This window comes from Chiloscyllium plagiosum, unplaced genomic scaffold (assembly GCF_037043375.1).
Source record: "Chiloscyllium plagiosum isolate Xiang-an unplaced genomic scaffold, Cpla_swu_hap1 HiC_scaffold_2, whole genome shotgun sequence".
Classification (NCBI taxonomy): Eukaryota; Metazoa; Chordata; class Chondrichthyes; order Orectolobiformes; family Hemiscylliidae; genus Chiloscyllium; species Chiloscyllium plagiosum.
In genome coordinates, this window is record NW_028270140.1 from 160,057,781 (window position 1) to 160,078,896 (window position 21,116).

General features: G+C 48.1%; 1 protein-coding gene across 2 annotated transcripts in view; it reads right to left on the reverse strand.

Moving 5' to 3' along the window:
* The window catches only part of cplane1 (ciliogenesis and planar polarity effector 1), an 885,738-nt gene that overhangs the window by 18,257 nt on the left and 846,365 nt on the right, over nucleotides 1-21,116 (reverse strand). For both annotated transcript variants that reach the window (XM_087975286.1, XM_087975281.1), the window contains exons 42-50: nucleotides 18,218-18,462; nucleotides 16,761-16,854; nucleotides 12,382-12,606; nucleotides 8,480-8,510; nucleotides 8,072-8,203; nucleotides 7,350-7,503; nucleotides 7,176-7,234; nucleotides 540-710; nucleotides 45-166 (exon numbers count right to left, since the gene is read on the reverse strand). In XM_087975286.1, coding sequence (XP_087831412.1) covers nucleotides 45-166; nucleotides 540-710; nucleotides 7,176-7,234; nucleotides 7,350-7,503; nucleotides 8,072-8,203; nucleotides 8,480-8,510; nucleotides 12,382-12,606; nucleotides 16,761-16,854; nucleotides 18,218-18,462 — 1,233 coding nt within the window. The remainder of the gene's footprint in view (nucleotides 1-44; nucleotides 167-539; nucleotides 711-7,175; nucleotides 7,235-7,349; nucleotides 7,504-8,071; nucleotides 8,204-8,479; nucleotides 8,511-12,381; nucleotides 12,607-16,760; nucleotides 16,855-18,217; nucleotides 18,463-21,116) is intronic.

The following is a 21,116-nucleotide window of genomic DNA, read 5'->3' on the forward strand; positions in this document are numbered from 1 at the left end:
CCCCCTGCCCCCCCCACCGAGAGGGCCCAAAGTGCCTGACTTACCTGAGGCTCGCCCAGGTCCGGGTGATGCAGATACAGAACGGCACCGAGTCACCATCGAGTAGGTTCCTGCAAAACTACGCTCTGCCCGACCAGCTGAGAGACTGCGAGATGCTGCACTCCTCCTGGATCAGAACAGGGCGACAGGGGAAAGGTCTATCACTCTCATTACTCACACCCCTCTCTCACTGACTCACACACACAACAGTGGCTTTCTCTCTCTCTCTCTCTCACACACACACACCAAGTGCAGAAACATTCTCTGAGTCACGTGAAGCACTGGGAACAGGGACGGGAGTGTATTGGTTTATATTTTGCACTATGATAGCTGCCCTTGGTCCTGTACAAGGGGCTGAAGGGATAGAGTGATCGTCGGCTTCAGGGTGAGTTTGAGGAAAGGGGTGGATAGGTTTTCTCACCTCACAGCCTCAGGATGGCCAAGTCTGAGCAGGAGTGTGTCTGTTAAATCCCTGTCAGGGGAAGCCCTCCTCTACTTACCCTCTTTGTGTGGTGTGCGGCCGGGACTGAGTGCTTTGAGTTGACTTGAGTAGCCTTTCCCTCGGAGCTCGTGAACGAGTGGCTGGAAGCTGAATGGTGTCACACAACATCTCATTCATCAGGTTAAGTGCTGCTTGTCTTCGCTGTTCATGGTTCACAGCTAGAGTTACCCTGGACAGAAACAGACAGGACAGACAGTTCATCCAAAAACACCACAACTTACTGATACACACAATGAATTATTCAGACCCAGCAACATGGTTCACAGATAATTGTTCAGATCCAGGGATACAGAACGGAACGGCCTCCCCCAGTGGTTCCCAACATCACAGATACCAGTCTCCAGCCAATTCAATTCACTCCACGTGATATCAAGAAAGGCTTGGAGACTGAATACTGTAAAGGCATTGGTCCCTGATAACATTGTGGCTATAGTACTGAAGACCAGTACTCCAGAACTTGCCACTCACCTAGTCAAACTGTTCCAGTAAGGTGACAACACTGGCATCTACCTGACAAAATCATTAAAAATTGCCCAGGTACGTTGTGAACATAAAAAGCAGGACAAATCCAACCCTGCCAATTCGTGACTCGGGTCCGGAATGTACTGTCTGAGAGTGTGGGGGAGACAGGTTGACTTCAGGTATTAGCCCTGAAGAAGGGCTTATGCCCGAGACGTCGATTCTCCTGCTCCTCGGATGCTCCCTGGCCTGCTGTGCTTTTCCAGCACCACATTTTTCAATTCAGGTATTAGGGTCTGGAATGGAGTATCTGAGAGTGTGATGGGAGGTTGGATCAAGGCGCTCAACGGAGTTCCATGGAAAGTCAATCAGGGATTTGTACAAGGGTGTGGAAGGACTTAGGATACATGATGAGTTGTGCGCTTTCACTTTACGATACAGACGGTCAATCGGTCAGTGTCCGGCTTATGGTACACACGGTGAATGAGTCAGTCTCTGGGTTACGGTACACACGGTGAATCGGTCAGTCTCTGGGTTAGAGTACACAGAACCTTTTATCCCAACTCTCTGCCTTCTGTCAGACAGCCAATCCTCAATCCATACGAGTAGCTCACCTCGAACACCATGGGCCCTCACCTTGCTCAGCAGCCTCCCGTGTGGCACCTTATCAAAGGCCTTTTGGAAGTCTAGGTAGACCACATCCACTGGGTTTCCCTGGTCTAATCTACTTGTCACCTCTTCAAAGAATTCTAACAGGTTTGTCAGGCACGACCTCCCCTTACTAAATCCATGTTGACTTGTTCTAATCCGACCCTGCTCTTCCAAGAATTTAGAAACCTCATCCTTAATGATGGATTCAAAGTTTGTGAGAAGATTTGTAGCTCGGGTGCTCGTTGCTGTGGTTCTGTTCGCCGAGCTGGAAGTTTTTGTTGCAAACGTTTCGTCCCCTGGCTAGGCGACATCATCAGTGCTTGGGAGCCTCCTGTGAAGCGCTTCTTTGATGTTTCCTCCAGTGTTTATAGTGGCCTGTCCCTGCCGCTTCCGGTTGTCAGTTTCAGCTGTCCGCTGTAGTGGCCGGTATATTGGGTCCAGGTCGATGTGTTTGTTGATGGAGTTTGTGGATGAGTGCCATGCTTCTAGGAATTCCTTGGCTGTTCTTTGTTTGGCTTGCCCTATAATGGTAGTGTTGTCCCAGTCAAATTCATGTTGCTTGTTGTCTGCGTGTGTGTGGCCAATATACCGACCACTGCAGCGGACAGCTGGAACTGACAACCGGAAGCGGCAGAGACAAACCACTATAAATGCCGGAGGAAACAACACAGAAGCGCTTCACAGGAGGCTCCCAAGCACTGAAGATGTCACCTAGACAGGGGACGAAACGTTTGCAACAAAAATTTCCAGCTCGGTGAACAGAACCACAACATTAATGATGGATTCTAGAATTTTACCAACAACCGAGGTTTGGCTAATTGGTCTATAATTTTCCATCTTTTGTCTTGATCAAAGGGGGTTACAACAGCGATCTTCCAATCATCCGGGACTTTCCCTGACTCCAGTGACTTTTGAAAGATCTCAACCAACGCCTCTGCTATTTCCTCAGCCACCTCCCTCAGAACTCTAGGATGTAACCCATCAGGGCCAGGAGATTTATCAATTTTAAGACCTTTTAGCTTTTCTAGCACTTTCTCTTTTGTAATGGCAACCATACTCAACTCAGCCCCCTGACTCCCTTTAATTGTTGGGATATTACTCATGTCTTCCACTGTGAAGACTGACGCAAAGTACTTATTAAGTTCTCCTGCTATTTCCTTCTCTCCCATCACTAGGCTTCCAGCATCAGTTTGAAGTGGCCCAATGTCTACTTTTGCCTGTCGTTTGTTTCTTATGTATTGAAAGAAACTTTTACTATCATTTCTAATATTACTGGCTAACCTACCTTCATATTTGATCCTCTCCTTCCTTATTTCTCTCTTTGTTATCCTCTGTTTGTTTTTGTAGCCTTCCCAATCTTCTTATTTCCCAGGGCTCCTGGCCACTTTATAGGCTCTCTCTTTTTCTTTGATAGATTTCCTGACTTCCTTTGTCAGCCATGGCTGTCTAATCCCTCCCCGGATAATCTTTCTTTTCTTGGGGATGAATCTCTGTACTGTGTCCTCAATTTTACCCACAAACCCCTGCCATTTTTGCTCTACTGTCTTCCCCGCTAGGCTCTGCTTCCAGTCTATTTTCGTCAGTTCCTCTCTCATGCCCTCATAATTACCTTTGTTTAACTGTAACACCATTACATCCGATTTTGCCTTCTCTCTTTCAAACTGCAGACTGAACTCTACCATATTATGATCGCTGCTTCCTAAGTGTTCCCTTACTTTAAGATTTTTTATAAAGTCTGGTTCATTACATAGCACTAGGTCCAGAATAGCCTGCTCCCTTGTGGGCTCCATGACAAGCTGTTCCAAAAAGCCATCCTGTAAGCATTCCATGAATTCCCTTTCTTTGGATCCACTGGCAACATTATTTACCCAGCCCACCTGCATATTGAAGTCCCCCATGATCACCGTGACCTTGCCTTTCTGACATGCCTTCTCTATTTCCCGGTACATGTTGCGCCCCTGGTCCTGACCACTGTTAGGAGGTCTGTACATTACTCCCATTATGGTTTTTTTGCCTTTGTGGTTCCTCAATTCCACCCACACAGACTCCACATCATCCAACGCTGTCATTCAGTGCCATAGATTTAATTTTGTTCTTAACTAACAAGGCAACCCCGCCCCCTCTGCCCACCTCCCTGTCTTTTTGATAGGTTGAAAACCCTTGGATGTTTAACTGCCAGTCCTGACCCCCCTGTAACCACGTCTCTGTGATGCCTACCACATCATAATCATTAACGATGATCTGTGCCGTTAGTTCGTCTGCTTTGTTACGAATGCTACGAGCATTCAGGTAAAGTGCCTTAATGCTAACTTTCTTATCATTAGAGATATTGGAAGTCATAAGATGTCCTAAGTTATCCTTCCTTTTTGCTGCATTCCCAGTCTGCCTCGAGTTTAAATCTGCCAGCACATATGCTATCCTGCTGCTTATCTTTCCATTTAACTCCATACTCCCTGTCACTTTCACTTTCCCTTCCCCCCCCCAACTCAGAAGTTTAAAGTCCGACTGACCACCCTGTTTATCCTCTTCGCTAGAACATTGGTACCTGATCGGTTCAGGTGGAGACCGTCCCAACGGTACAGATCCCCCCGGTTCCAAAACTGATGCCAATGCCCCATGAAATGGAATCCCTCTTTCCCACACCAATCCCTTAGCCACGTGTTTACTTCCCTAATTTTCTTATCCCTATGCCAATTGGCACGTGGCTCGGGCAGTAATCCGGAGATTATGACCCTTGAGGACCTGTACTTCAATTTCCTTCCTAGTGCTTGATAATCCCCATCCACCATAGCTTTGCCTACGTTGTTAGTCCCAACGTGGACCACAACAACTGGATCCTCCCCCTCCCGCTCCAATATCCTTTCAAGCCGGTCAGAGATGTCCCGCACCCTGGCACCGGGCAGGCAACACACCATGCGAGACTCCCGATCCGGCTTGCAAAGGATACTATCTGTCCCCCTAATTATAGAATCCCCTATAACAACTACTTGTCTTTTTGCTCTCCCCTCTTGAATGGCCTTCTGTACCATGGTGCCGTGGTCAGCTGGCTCATCCTGTCCAGAGCCCTTTTCCTCATCCGTACAGGGAGCAAGAATCTCATATCTGTTGGACAAGGTCAAGGGCTGAGGCTCCTGCACTCCTGAACTCAGGCTCCCCCCTACCTGCCTCATTTACAGTCACATTCTGATGTCCCTGATCACAAACGGAATGTGAATTACTTAATCTCCAATATACACAATGAATCGGTCAGTCTCTGGGGTAGGGTATACACGGTGAATCGGTCAGTCTCTGGGGTAGGGTATACACGGTGAATCGGTCAGTCTCTGGGGTATGGTATACACGGTGAATCGGTCAGTCTCTGGGGTAGGGTATACACGGTGAATCGGTCAGTCTCCGGGGTAGGGTATACACGGTGAATCGGTCAGTCTCCGGGGTAGGGTATACACGGTGAATCGGTCAGTCTCCGGGGTATGGTATACACGGTGAATCGGTCAGTCTCTGGGGTAGGGTATACACGGTGAATCGGTCAGTCTCTGGGGTAGGGTATACATGGTGAATCGGTCAGTCTCTGGGGTAGGGTATACACGGTGAATCAGTCAGTCTCTGGGGTATGGTATACACGGTGAATCGGTCAGTCTCTGGGGTAGGGTATACACGGTGAATCGGTCAGTCTCCGGGGTAGGGTATACACGGTGAATCGGTCAGTCTCCGGGGTAGGGTATACACGGTGAATCGGTCAGTCTCCGGGGTATGGTATACACGGTGAATCGGTCAGTCTCCGGGGTATGGTATACACGGTGAATTGGTCAGTCTCCGGGGTATGGTATACACGGTGAATCGGTCAGTCTCCGGGGTATGATATACACGGTGAATCGGTCAGTCTCTGGGGTAGGGTATACATGGTGAATCGGTCAGTCTCTGGGGTAGGGTATACACGGTGAATCAGTCAGTCTCTGGGGTATGGTATACACGGTGAATCGGTCAGTCTCTGGGGTATGGTATACACGGTGAATCGGTCAGTCTCTGGGGTATGGTATACACGGTGAATCGGTCAGTCTCTGGGGTATGGTATACACAATGAATCGGTCAGTCTCCGGGGTAGGGTATACACGGTGAATCGGTCAGTCTCTGGGGTAGGGTATACACGGTGAATCGGTCAGTCTCTGGGGTATGGTATACACGGTGAATCGGTCAGTCTCCGGGGTATGGTATACACGGTGAATTGGTCAGTCTCCGGGGTATGGTATACACGGTGAATCGGTCAGTCTCTGGGTTAGGGTATACACGGTGAATCGGTCAGTCTCCGGGGTATGGTATACACGGTGAATCGGTCAGTCTCCGGGGTATGGTATACACGGTGAATCGGTCAGTCTCCGGGGTATGGTATACACGGTGAATCGGTCAGTCTCCGGGGTATGGTATACACGGTGAATCGGTCAGTCTCTGGGTTAGGGTATACACGGTGAATCGGTCAGTCTCCGGGGTATGGTATACACGGTGAATCGGTCAGTCTCCGGGGTATGGTATACACGGTGAATCGGTCAGTCTCTGGGTAGGGTATACACGGTGAATCGGTCAGTCTCCGGGGTAGGGTATACACGGTGAATCGGTCAGTCTCCGGGGTAGGGTATACACGGTGAATCGGTCAGTCTCTGGGTAGGGTATACACGGTGAATCGGTCAGTCTCCGGGGTATGGTATACACGGTGAATCGGTCAGTCTCTGGGGTAGGGTATACACGGTGAATCGGTCAGTCTCCGGGGTAGGGAATACACGGTGAATCGGTCAGTCTCCGGGGTATGGTATACACGGTGAATCGGTCAGTCTCCGGGGTATGGTATACACGGTGAATCGGTCAGTCTCTGGGTTAGGGTATACACGGTGAATCGGTCAGTCTCCGGGGTATGGTATACACGGTGAATCGGTCAGTCTCCGGGGTATGGTATACACGGTGAATCGGTCAGTCTCCGGGGTATGGTATACACGGTGAATCGGTCAGTCTCTGGGGTAGGGTATACACGGTGAATCGGTCAGTCTCCGGGGTATGGTATACACGGTGAATCGGTCAGTCTCCGGGGTATGGTATACACGGTGAATCGGTCAGTCTCCGGGGTATGGTATACACGGTGAATCGGTCAGTCTCCGGGGTAGGGTATACACGGTGAATCGGTCAGTCTCTGGGTAGGGTATACACGGTGAATCGGTCAGTCTCCGGGGTATGGTATACACGGTGAATCGGTCAGTCTCCGGGGTATGGTATACACGGTGAATCGGTCAGTCTCCGGGGTATGGTATACACGGTGAATTGGTCAGTCTCCGGGGTATGGTATACACGGTGAATTGGTCAGTCTCCGGGGTATGGTATACACGGTGAATCGGTCAGTCTCCGGGGTAGGGTATACACGGTGAATCGGTCAGTCTCCGGGGTATGGTATACACGGTGAATCGGTCAGTCTCCGGGGTATGGTATACACGGTGAATCGGTCAGTCTCTGAGTAGAAGGCAGCACTGTATTAAATAATTACCTCTTGTTTACTGCAGTCTGCTTCTGGTGTTGTTTAATTTCTTTGTTTGTGACTTTCTTCTGTGATGAAAATGAAAACGATTATCAGAATAAACCAAACAACTGACTTTGGCTGAGTTCCCTGCTCCTGGTTGTCAACATGCACAGAGCACCAGGAAAGTAACTGGCTTCTCACCTGCCTCTCCTTGGCACAGTACGGTGATCGCTCCTTACTCCTCAGATCTTCTCTGTGTTGTCGATATGTTGCAAACCTCTGCTGCCTCTTGTGTTTCATCCATTCTTGAATCTCCTTCTGTTCCTGCACACTTCGTTTTGCAGGCTTAGAATACCTGCACATTCCCAAAACAATGGACAAGTGAGTGTGTGAGTGGAAACATGGAGAATCAGGATGTGGAAATACCATCAGGCATATTCCCTTAACTCCATCCCCGTCAAACACTCCCAGGACAGGGACAGCACTGGGATGGATCGAGAATAAAGCTCTCTCTACACTGTCCCGTCAAGGACTCCCAGATTGGGCTAGCTGATATAGATTTAATATAGAATCATGGAATGCTACAGTGTGGAAGCAGGTCATTCGGCCCATCCACACTGACTCTCTGAAAAGCCACAACTCCACCCTATCCCATGGCCAATCCACCCTGACCTGCACATCTTTGGACTGTGGGAGGAAACCGGAATACCTGGAGGAAACTCAGAGAGACATGGGGAGAATGTGCAAACCCCACACAGACAATCACCTGAGGCTGGGATCGAACCCATTGTCCATGGTGCTATCAGGCAGTGCTCGCCACTGAACCACTGTGCTGTCTTTCTGAACTGGAATTATGTGTTTTGCAGCTTATATTCCCATTGGCCAGTGGGACATGTCAAATAAACGCCATTGGCAATCCCTACCTGGAGAGTTTCTCAATTTGTTGTTCAGACAGGCCCAGGCCTTTCGTGGACAATTTTCCCTCATTAAACAGTTCAGCTACAATGTCACTGACCCCACTGAGTCCACTGAGGTGAAGTGGATCATCCCGTGAGCTGGAAATACAAAATAGGAGACATTAGTGTCCCAAGCTGGGAGAGGGCTGAACCTCACTCTGGTTACAGCACAGCTACTAGCTCCCTCCCCAGACAGAAGCCAAGAAAACTACAAAGCACAAACAGCGTGTACGTGACCCACAGCAATCCAGGAATAACACGTGTACCCAGTCTGTCCGGGAATAACGCAGAGCGGTGTCGGCCCAGATTAACACATGGACCCTGTCTGTCTGGGAATAACGCACAGTCCCTGTTAGTATATAATGTTCTACTGACCTTGCAGTTTCTCTGCTCAGTTGATTACGAGCTGTGGAAAGATGCATAAACACATAAGAAACTGACTCGACTAAACTGAAGATTTTGAATTAAAATTCATCACATTTCAGTTTTTAACGTGTTACAGGCTGTGTCTCTCAGACTGTGCTAACACTGACCTGTTGAGGGTCAGACACTCTCTCTGTCCCTGTCAGGAGTGATTGAGACTGGGTTTATACAGCTGTCATTAGTGGGGAGATCCCCAGGCTGGGTCTGGTAGCTCACTGTACTTAATTTAACCCAGGAGCTGTGCAGTGGCTCCTTCTAATAATTCAATACAGTATGAAACATTTGATGCAGATTAACAGGGTAGAGAGTTTACAATTGAGAAGGCTAATGGGATCATAGAATCCTATTTAGCCCATTGAGTCCACACTGACCTTCTGAAGAGCATCCCACCCAGACCCACCTATCCTACTTTATCCCTGTAAACGCTACATTCTCCATGGCTAACCCACTCTAACCTGCACATCCCTGGGCACTCTGGGTAATTTAGCATGGCTAACCCACCCTAACCTGCACATCCCTGGGCACTCTGGGTAATTTAGCATGGCTAACCCACCCTAACCTGCACACCCCTGGGTAATTTAGCATGGCTAACCCACCCTAACCTGCACACCCCTGGGTAATTTAGCATGGCTAACCCACTCTAACCTGCACATCCCTGGGCACTCTGGGTAATTTAGCATGGCTAACCCACCCTAACCTGCACACCCCTGGGTAATTTAGCACGGCTAACCCACTCTAACCTGCACATCCCTGGGCACTCTGGGTAATTTAGCATGGCTAACCCACTCTAACCTGCACATCCCTGGGCACTCTGGGTAATTTCGCATGGCTAACCCACCCTAACCTGCACATCCCTGGGTACTCTGGGTAATTTAGCATGGCTAACCCACCCTAACCTGCATATCCCTAGGCACTGTGGGTAATTTAGCATGGCTAACCCACCCTAACCTGCACATCCCTAGGCACTCTGGGTAATTTAGCATGGCTAACCCACTCTAACCTGCACATCCCTGGGCACTCTGGGTAATTTAGCATGGCTAACCCACCCTAACCTGCACATCTCTAGGCACTCTGGGTAATTTAGCATGGTTAACCCACTCTAACCTGCACATCCCTGGGCACTCTGGGTAATTTAGCATGGCTAACCCACCCTAACCTGCATATCTTTGGACTGTGGTTGGAAGCTGGAGCACCCAGAGGAAACCCACACAGATACGGGGAGAATGTGGGGGATGTTATACTTTATTAAAAGAGGAATTGAACATAAAAGAATATGATGTGCTTCAGTTACACAGGCAACGGTGTGCCCACATCTCCAACACTGTGTGCAGTACCGGTCTCTCTCAAAGAGAAATATAAATGCTTTTGGGGAGTTCAGAAGAAGTTTATTAGATTGATATCTAGGATGAATGGGATGTCTAATGGGGATAAATAGACAAAGTCTTTTCCCTGGGGTGGGGGAGTCCAGAACTGGTGGGCATAGGTTTAGGGTGAGAGGGGAAGATATAAAAGGGACCTAAGGGGCAACTTTTTCACGCAGAGGGTGGTACGTGTATGGAATGAGCTGCCAGAGGAAGTGATGGAGGCTGGTACAATTGCAACACTTAAAAAGCATCTGGCTGGGTATATGAATAGGAAGAATTTAGAAGGATATGGGCTACATGCTGGCAAATGGGACTAGATTAATTTAGGATATTTTGTCAGCATGGATGGGTTGGACCGAAGGGTCTGTTTCCATGCTGTACATCTCTATGACCCTAAAAGGGACAACATAAATGAATCCCTGGACTGTACTATTGATCTGTATTTCCCTAATATATTTTTCTCCACCATGTTTTTCTGTTTGTCTGTGTACATTTGCATCTGTTTGTTGGGGTTTAAGAAGGAAAAGAATAAGTTAGAATTATAAATTGATGGTTCTAACCATAGTAAAACAAATGTTTTGATTAGGTTGTGAGAAATAATAGTTTCTTGTTGAGTCAGTGTTTATTGTTAACCTGAGCTTCTTAATCAGCTAAATCAAGCACTTTGAGTAATTTAGTTCAGTCTCTAATTTTTATAATGATCCCAGTGTAAAGACTGTATCTCTTTTATGTCTCTGTAAGTCGGGTTGTGGACTGAAATGAGAAAAGGGCTGTTTTCTAAACCCCGAGGATTGTGGGAGGGATTGCTGCACCTTTCCAAAACAAACAGCCTGCCCCTCACTGTAAGTGCTGTTTACACAGCTGCTTGCTCAGTCAGTGGGAGGGGCTTCCTGAAGATGAGCTAGGGCCAGAGGCTGGGTAAAAAGGTAGATTCATCCAGGAACAAGTCGTTGATTGGTCTGTGCAGTGGCAACCAATTGTTGATGATAAAGGAGTTCTACCTGGTAACAACGATATGATTGGTTCCCAAGCAGAGGAACAGCTTGTGGATGTCAACAAAATGGTCAGAAATCCTCTGACATGCAGAAGTGAGGTGATATCTCCACCTTGGTGTGCAGTTAAAAAAAAAATCCCTGAAGCCTGAAGAAAACTACCCTCCCAGTGATTGTAACTGGGCTTTTAAATGAGTAGCTAAGAGACTTTGCAATCTGTGAACTAGTCGCCCTGTGCCTTCTGTAATCAAGTGAACATACCAGGAGAAGAAAGACTGAGAAGCAGCAAATCCTAACAAGAAAAATAACCTTCTCAGTGGTTTATCCCTGCACATATACAATAAGTTCCTTCTGTGTATATGTGTATCTGTGTGAGATTGGGGGGTGTTTACGAGGAGGTTAGAGTTTTAACGAGTAGTTATATGATGATTGTTCATTATTGTTTCCTATAGCTAGTCTATTTATTTGTAAAGAGTAATTCTTGTTTAGTACAGAAACCTGGTTCATAATTTCTGTCTACCTGGATCTGAAAGACAGGGACATTGGGGAATTCTGTACACATTGATAAACCTTCTGTGATAATTCTGGGAATAGTGGGGATCGATTTCCAGCATGTAATCTCAGTGAGGAGTGACACTGCTTCAATTATCCTGGCTTCGAGTATCAATGCACTTTTCCAAGTGGGTCACATTTCGGAGGAATGTTTTGCGAAAGGTTTTGTGTGATTTTGGGACCCTCTGCCTCAGAAAGCAATGGAGACAGGATCTGTTGTTTTTTGTATTTAGCGATGTCATATTCAGCACAGCTTGTGACTGGTTTGATGCAGATTAAAACGGCTAAGAGTTCACAATTCACGGCTAAGAGAGGCCCAATGTGAGTCTGACTTGACTGTAAATGGCCAATCAGCATGCCACACTCACTGCCCCTGCCCAGCTCAGACACACTGCCCCTTAGTGCCTGACTCACACTCACTGCTCCTCAGTGCCCAGCTCACACTCACTGTCCCTCAGTGCCCAGCTCACACTCACTGCCCTGCCCAGTTCACACTCACTGCCCCCAGTGCCCAGCTCACATTCACTGACCCTCAGTGCCCAGCTCACACTCACTGCCCGTGCCCAGCCCACACTCACTGCCCCTGTGCCCAGCTCACATTCACTGACCCTCAGTGTCTAGCTCACACTCACTGCCCCTCAGTGCCTAGCTCACACTCACTGCCCGTGCCCAGCTCACACTCACTGCCCCTCAGTGCCCAGCTCACACTCACTGCCCGTGCCCAGCTCACACTCACTGCCCGTTCCCAACTCACACTCACTGCCCCTCAGTGCCCAGCTCACACTCACTGCCCATGCCCAGCTCACATTCACTGCCCCTCAGTGTCTGGCTCACACTCACTGCCTGTGCCCAGCTCACACTCAGCCCCTCAGGTGCCCTGCCTGTACAGCCTGCACCCCTCATTCTGCCAGAGTGCCCATCTACTGAGAACAAATCACAGCAGTACCGGGAGACAGGTGCAAGTCCCTGACAGCGAGAGGGGGTGTGCGTCGGTGCCAATCTGGGCTCATGGGTGATCTCGCAGTCGCGTTAGCCTTTGGATAACACTGCTCCTCAGCTCCGTCCTCAGCACCGAGTCGGGGAGAGCGACAATGCCAGTCCGCACACACACGAAATCCTGCAGTAGCACTCACACACCGCTCCTGAGCTCTGTCCTTCTGATCGGCACTGACTGTAAAGGCAAAGACAGAAGGAGATCATCAGTTTTGCTGTGAAAGCAGCTGACAGCACGCTGCCGATATAGCAGTGACCTGTGGGTCCGGGGCAATGCTCTCAAGAGCATGAATTTCCTGGGAATGTTTTGTTTTATTGTAATCAGGAGATAGAGAGGACCATTACTGTAACCATTACTGCCCATTCTTAATTGCTGTTGGGAAGGCGGTGATGAGCTGCCTTCTTAAACCTGTGGAGCCCCTGGGGTGTAAGACACCACTGTGCTGTTGGGAGGCACTTTCATTCCAAGTAAGAATGGTGATTGAGACCTCTTAGAGAATCATAGAATCGTACAGGACAGAAAAAGGCCCTTCTGCCCATCGAATCTTTACTGCACACACGAGTCTCATTATTCAGCATTAGGCCCATAGCCTTGGACGCGAAGACATTTCAAATGCATATCAGAGTACTTTTTAAAGGTTGTAACGTTTCCCACCTCAACCCCTCTGCCAGGCAAGGCATTCCAGACCCCCAGTAACTTCTCAGTGAAAAAGGATTTTCTCAATTCCCTGAGAAACCTCCTGTCTTTCACTTTATTATGCCCAAAAGAATTGTTGATGCTGGAAATCAGAAACAAAAACAAATTGTTGGAAAAGTTCTGTAGGTCTGGCAGCGTCTGTGGAGAGGAATCAGAGTTAATGTTTTGGGTCGAGTGATGCTTAGAATTCTGAAGAAGGCTCACTGGACTCAAAATGTTAACTTGATTTCTCACCATAGATGCTGCCAGACCTACAGAACTTTTCCAGCAATTTCTGCCTTGTTATTGTCCCTGTGATTAAGGGGGAACAGCTGCTTTCTATTCCCCCCCCCCCGTCCAAGCCCCTCATAATCTTATCCACCTCGATCAGGTTCCCCCCTCAGCCTTCTCTGCTCTAAAGAAACCACCCTGAGCTTCTCCAGCCTGTCTTCATCACTAACCTGCTCCAGCCCAGGCAGTACCCTGGTGAATCCCCTCTGTACCCCCTCCCAGTACAATCACATCCTTCCTATAGTGTGGGCACCAGAAACTGCACACAGTCCTCCAGCTGTGGCCTCCCCAAACTCCTGTACAGCTCCACCAGAACCTCCCTGCTCTGATCATACAAGCCTCGACTGATAAAGGCAAGTATCCCCATGGCTGCCTTAACCACCCTATTAACCTGTCCTACCACCTCCAGGGGTCTGTGGACAAACACCCCAAGGTCTCTCTGTTCCTTTGAGCTTCCCGCTGTCCTATCATTCACTGAGGACTCCCTTGTCTTGTTCCTTCTTCCAAAGTGCATCCCCTCCCATTTCTCAGGGTTTAATTCCATCTGCCTCTGATCTGCCTACCTGACCAATTTTGCTCACTAACCTCCTATGTGGGACTTTATCAAAAGCTTTCTGAAAGTCCAGGTACACTACAACTACTGGATCTCCCTCGTCCATCTTCAGAGTTATATCCTCAAAAAATTCCAGAAGATTAGTCAAGCATGATTTCTCCTTCATAAATCCATGCTGACTCTGACCTATCCTGTTACTACTATCCAGATGTGTCGTAATTTCATCCTTTATAATACACTCCAGCATCTTTCCCACCACTGAGGTCAGACTAACTGGTCTATAATTTCCTGCTTTCTCTCTCCCACCTTTCTTAAAAAGTGGTACAACATTAGCCACCCTCCAATCCGCAGGAACTGATCCCGAATCTATCGAACTCTGGAAAATAATCACTAACGCAGCCACGATTTCTCGAGCCACCTCCTTCAGGCCTGTCTCTTTCCCTGGTTATTCTCTTCCCCTTGGTATCCACATTCTCCCTAACCTTGCTTTCCAGTGTTTTTGCATACACCCTCCTGGCTCTCCTAATTGCTTTTCTAAGATCCCCCTACACTTCCTATATTCCTCTAGAGATTCCGTTGTTTTACTCCCTCTGTACCTGTTATCCATCTCTATTTTCCCTTTTCATGCAGTCCTGAACATTCCCTGAACTCCAGGGTTCTCTGGGTATGTTGCTCCCTCCTGTTGGCCCTGTACTCTCCCTGCTCCTTTTGGAACCCTCCCACTGTACAGTTACCCTCATGTAACTGTTTCCAGTTCATTTTGGCCAGGTGTGGACTTATTTTAATAAAATCTGCCTTCCCCCAATCCTTTTCGTTCTCCATAATAAATCTACACCATCACTATCACTGAAACGTTCCCCTCATTGTCCCTCCAACAGCTGCCCGCCTTCATTCCCCAGAGTTCGGTGCAGCACTGTACCCTCCCTTGTTAGATCGTCTACACAGTGACATAAACAACTCTCCTGAACACATTTCAGGGAATCTGCTCTGTCCAAGCCTTTTATATTATGGTTATCCCGATGGGGTAATTGAAATAATATAATGATCTTGTTTGTATTTTTACATGTCTCAGTGCATTGTCTCCATATCTGCCCCTGTATTGTTCACTGACTGTTTGGGGGCTCTATAATACACACCCCAGGAATGTCACTGCCCCCTTTTTATCCCTAAGCTCTACACAGAAAACCTTATTTGACGACCCCTCCATGATATCAGCCCCCCCTTACTGCAGTAATGACCTCCTTAACTAATACTGTAACAGCACCTCCTCTGTCCTGCCTGAACACTCTCGCACCCACAATGTTGAGTTGTCAGGCCTGCCCCTCCCTGAAACACACACTTGACGTGGCAACAACATTGCAGTTCCATGTCAAGACTGTGGTGCTGGAAAAGCACGGCAGGTCGGGCAGTATCCAAGGAGCAGGAGAATTGATGTTTCGGGCCAGAACCCTTCATCAGGAATGAGACTGGGAGCCTTGGGGGTAGAGAGATAAATTGGGAGCGGGTGGGGCTGGGAAGAAGGTAGCTGAGAGTGCAATAGGTGAATGGGGGTGAGGGTAAAGGTGATAGGTCGGGGAGGAGGGTGGAGTGGATAGGTGGGAAGGAAGATTGACTAGGGTAAGGGGGGGAGGGGTGAGGAGGGGAAATGAGGAAACTGGTGAATCGCATCAAGGTTGACTTCACCAGTGTCCTCATTCCCCTCCCCCCACCTTACCCCAGTTCCAAACGTCCAGCTCAGCACCGTCCTCATGACCTCTCCCACCTGTCAATCTTCCTTCCCACCTATCCGCTCCACCCTCCTCCCCGACCTTTACCCCCACCCCCATTCACCTTTGCACTCTTAGCTACCTTCTCCCCAGCCCCACCCTCTCCCATTTATCGCTCCATCCCCGAGGCTCCCAGCCTCATTCCCAGCCACATGAAGGGCTCTGGCCTGAAACGTCGATTCTCCTGCTCCTTGGATACCGCCTGACCTGCTGTGCTTTTCCAGCAACACACACTCAACTCTGATTTCCAGCATCTGCAGACCTCACTTTCTCCTTGCAGTTCCATGTGTCAATCTGTATCTGAAACTCATCTGCCTTCCCTCTCATGCATCTGGCATTAAAATAGAGGCCATCTCACTCCCCTGACACACCAGAAGTGAACTCACTCTACCTAAGTTATGCTGTGTTGCTATTGAACAAAGACACTGAGACTACTGCCCCTGCTGAACTGCTTTAAGCTCACATGAGGTGGTGTTCCATGTATCTGCTGCCTTTGTCCTTTTAGGTGGAAGTGGCTGTGGGTTTGGAAATTGGTGTCTAAGGATCTCTGGTGAATTTCTGCAGTGCATCAGACCAACAGTAATGCGGTTGATTCTAAATTGCCCTCTGAAATGACAGAGGGAGCCTTTCAGTTCAAGTGTAATCAGGGAAAAAAATGCTGACCTTGCTGTTACCCCACAACCGTTCAAATAATAAACCAAATGCCCGCCCATCTGGCTTCCTCCCTTGTGCAAGTGTTTGGAGAGAGGTGGACTGCTTGAGGTGCCATGTTTTGAAACTGAAACCTCATGAAAGACCCCGTGACATGACCATAAGAGGAACGGGGTGTCCCCTGTGTAATATTCATCTCTCTATCAACTGGGCATTCCCGTTCTGCAGTTATCTGGAAACTGAATGATATCCATCCTATCCACACATTCATCAAAAGCTATCATCAGTAAACTCTTCCTCTCTGACCTTCCTCATTCCTTTTACACACAGCTAATTTTAAGTGTCCCTTCTTCAACACAGTTAATCTAGGAAAAGTAATCAAACTGCCATCATACCTGCATCCAGAGGAGAAAGGCTGCAGGTTCTGGAACTTTCCACTTGCTCCTCAGGCTTCATGGCGCTGTGCAGATGCTCAATGGTATTTATAAGCTGTCAGGATATGGTAGGTAAGGATTAGTCCAGGCAATATCAAGGAGAAGACAATCAGACCCGATATCAGAGGAGGAGTGATGGAGTCAGCTGGGAAGGGGAAGGAGAAGCAGAATTGGTTCCAGCTCAGGGGGCTGTTCATTCTGGCTTTCTGCAAGACAGCAACACACCACGGCCCACTCCTCCATCTGTTCCTATAGATCCTTTCTCGTCAGATCATCATCCGATTCCCTTCGGAAAACTTGGATTGAATCTGCTTCCACCACGTTTACTGTGTTTCTTCTCATGTCATCCCTGTTGCTTTTGCCAAACATCTTAAATCGGAACCCTCGTCCTCCTCCCACAACTGGGAACAGGTATTACCAAACAATTCTGTTCAGATCACTCATGGTGTTGAACACCTTCATCAAATCTCCCCACCCTTACATCCTGAATGAGAACAGTCCCAGCTTCTCCCATCCATGCTTGGAACTGGCTCGAGGGATGTGAGATTTTATTCTCAAACAATTCTCTAATGCTTCCATCTCCTTCCTAAAGTGTATCAGTGGAATATTTGACCAGCAGTTTGAGTTTGGAGATTGTTTGGAACAGTCTCACTGTTTCGAGTTTCACTGTTTATTATTGGGAGAGAGTGAGGGCTGCAGATGCTGAAGATCAGAATCGAGAGTGTGGTGCTAGAAAAGCGCAACAGGTCAGGTAGCATCCAAGAAGCAGGAGAATCAATGTTTCGGGCATAAGCCTGAAGGGCTCCTGATGAAGGGCTTATGCCCGAAACGTCGATTCTTCTGCTCCTCAGATGCTGCCTGACCGGCTGTGTTTTTCCAGCACCATACTTATCACCGTTCATTATTACCAGCTTCGGGGACTCAGCTGTCAATGGACAGGTGCTCTAATGCCAGCTCCACTACACCAGGAGAGCCCCAGCTGGACAGAGGAAGTGCTTCAGTTATACTCTCAATGCCTCACTGGGGAAATGCAGCATTCCCACCTACACCTGGGAATCGCTGGCCCCAGACCATCCGAAGTGGAGGAGGAGCATCTGAGAAGGTGCGAGCCCCTCGAGACTTGCTGTTGGGAAAAAGTGGAAGCCGGGGAGAACAGCATAAGGAGTGCACTGCCACACCAGTGCCCCGCCAACCCCTTCCTGTGACCATTATCTGCCCCAAGTGTAGCAGAGCCTGTTTTAGCTGTATCAGTCTGTACAGCCACCATTAGATTCCCCTGAGAGGGGAAGGGAGTCATCCTCATCTGTGAGGGAACACCAATGATGATGAATGCTCTGGTTATAGTTCATTGTCCCAAACATCTGTCTCTCGTACATGAGTTGGGAACATGTCACTTTTAGCAGACTTTGAACCCTTACCAACTTAGTATTGGCAAAGTCTTGTTCCATGTTCTCTGCCATATCTTGCAGGGCACTCAGCTGGTGTGCCATTTCACTGAGTTGTGCCCGGGTCTGCCTTGTGCCCACCATGTGGGCAGAGGTTTGTGGAGGTGTCCAGACACGGGTACTCTCCTGCTGCAAGAGTCTTTGTGTGAGATCATCTTCCAGCAGCTGCTGCTTCCAATCTTCACTCTGGGGCTGTACTGGGCTGAGGGCCCGGCTCCCTGGTAATGAAATGTCAAACCTGTAGTCAGTAAATGGAAAGCTCTCCTCCCCAGGCCTCACGTCAAACTCCTGCCTCATGAGGAATTGGTAGCAGTTCACACTGGCTCACTCATTGTTAACAGCACTGCACACAACTTTTGCACACTAACAGAAACTTGGTCCTCCAATCTGTGTTGGTGTTTGCCCTCCACATTGACAAATACCCACTCTGCTTCCAAAGCGCTTCAGCATCGTTTCCACTAATCCTCGACTAACGAACACTCACACAATTCTGCCGAAATCGTGAACTTAGGAGGTGAATTCCACAACATTACGCTCCCTGTGCTCCGGGCTTTTTTCAGATCTCTGCCCAATCTTTTAATTAAAGCATTTCACCAGGTCTCTCTATAATGAATTGATTCTGTGTGGTGGGCACAATCCTTGGGCATGGGCAAGTCCCCAGCCTGCTCTTACTTTGTTTATAATTATGCTTGCAGTCCTCACCATGAGGACACACAGTAAATAGAGACAAGTTCAATACAAAGGGAAAAGGAAGATAACCTTGGATGTCAAATATCCCAATCCTCAGACACTACTGCCCGAGTTTGTCAGCATACTGAGGACACCCACCTTCAGCAGTTTTTCTTTATTTGTTCATAGGATGTGATAGAAACAGAGAACAACAGAAACTAGGAGCAGGAGTCGGCCATTCAGCCCACTGGGCCTGCTCCACCTTTCAATATGATCATGGCTAATCCTCAATCTCATATTTCTGCTGTCTCTCCACACCCCCTGCTCCCTTACAATTTAATAAATTAAACATTTATCAATTTCTGTCGCTGACTGGGCCGGCATTCACTGCCCATCCCTAGGTTCCCTTGAGAAAGCAGTGGGGAGTTCTGGAATCGCTGCACACCATTAGGTGTAGTTAGACTCACAGAGCTAATAGGGAGGGAATCATAGAGATCTACAGAACAGAAAAAGGCTCTCCAGCTCATCGTATCACACTGCTCAAAAGCAGCCACCTAACTATTCCGTCCCATTTTCCAGCACGTGGCCCATAGCCTTCTATGCCCTGGCATCAAAAGCGTACATGAACATGTTTCTTAACTGTTATAAGAGTTTCTGCCCCTGCCACTCTGATAAGCAATGAGTTCCCACCACCTTCCGAATAAAAAAAAGTCCTCATATCTTATCCAAATTTCCTGTCCCTCACCTTAAAGGTGTGCCCCCATAGTCATTAATCCCTCCAAAGGGAAAGGTTCCTTCCTGTTTACCCTATCTATGTCCCCCATAATTTTATACAGCTCAATCACATCCCCCTCAGACTTCTCTACTCCAAGTCAATCCAATCTGTTTTCATAACTAAAACTCTCCAGCCCCAGCAGCATCCTGGTAAAGTTTCCTCTGGATCCTGTCCTATCACATCCCTCCTACAATGTCGATTCCAGAACCACACACAATACTCTCGCTGTGAGCTAACCAACATTTTAGACAGTTCCAGCATTAACCTCCCTGCTCTTCAACTCGATGTCTCAACTAATCAAAGCAAGTATCCCATGTGCCTCCATAACCACTTCAACAGCTCCAGGAATTTGACCTGGCAACAGTGAAGGAACAGCAATATATTTCCAGGTCAGGATGGGGAGTGACTTGGAGGGGACCTTGCACATGATGGAGTTCCCACGTATCTGTTGCCCCTGTTCACCACAGTGGTGGAGGGGCTGGTTTTGAAAGTGTTTTCACAGTAGACTTGGTGAATTCCTGCAATACATCTTGTACACACTGCTGCTACTGAGTGTCGGTGGTGGAGGGACTGGATGTTTGTGGATGTGGTCCCAATCAAATGGGCTGCTTTATCCTGGATGGTGTCAAGCTTCTTGTTGGAGCTGTATCCATCCAGGCCAGTGTGGAGTATTCCATCACATGCTGCTTTTCAATGACATTCCGTCCATCAAAAGGTCATAAGTGGGAGTGTTTGTGATGACTGCACACTATTCAGCATCACTCATGCCTCCTCAGAGACTGATGCAGTTTGTGCCCATATGCAGCAAGAGCTGGGCAGTATCTAGGCTTGGCTAGATAAGTGGTAAGTAACATGCCTGTCACACAGGTGTCAGTATAACTCTAACACTGGCAGAAATGTGGAAAATTCCTCCGGATATCCTGTCCACAAAAAACAAATCCAACCTGGCTATTAACCACCTATTCTTGATCATCAGTGAAATGCTGGGAGGGGTCATCAACACCATGAGCAGGCAACACTTGTTCTGCTGATTTCGTTGCTGACCATTCCTCTATATTGGGTGAGTTATGGGGAGTGTTTCAAGCTGTGAAGTTCTTCCAGCTTCATTCTGGACATGCCTTGCTGATTTTCTCCTTCCGTGGAAAAACACTTTATATTTGCCTGCCTTAACTTCCATCATGGACTGGCCTATCCAATTTATAAATTGATTACTCATTCTAGAGTACCTTATCCATTTAGTGTATTGTAATGTAACCTTGATGTCATCAGTCTTTACCCACCCCTTCCAACCCCAGTGTTTATTACTTGACCAAGACATGAACATTTACCTACAAAGTAGCAGTGATTATTCCAGTATGGTCTGTCGTGTTTCTAGCGCATACAGAGCTGAATCATTCCCCCTCCAAAAGTTGCTATCAATTTGCACAA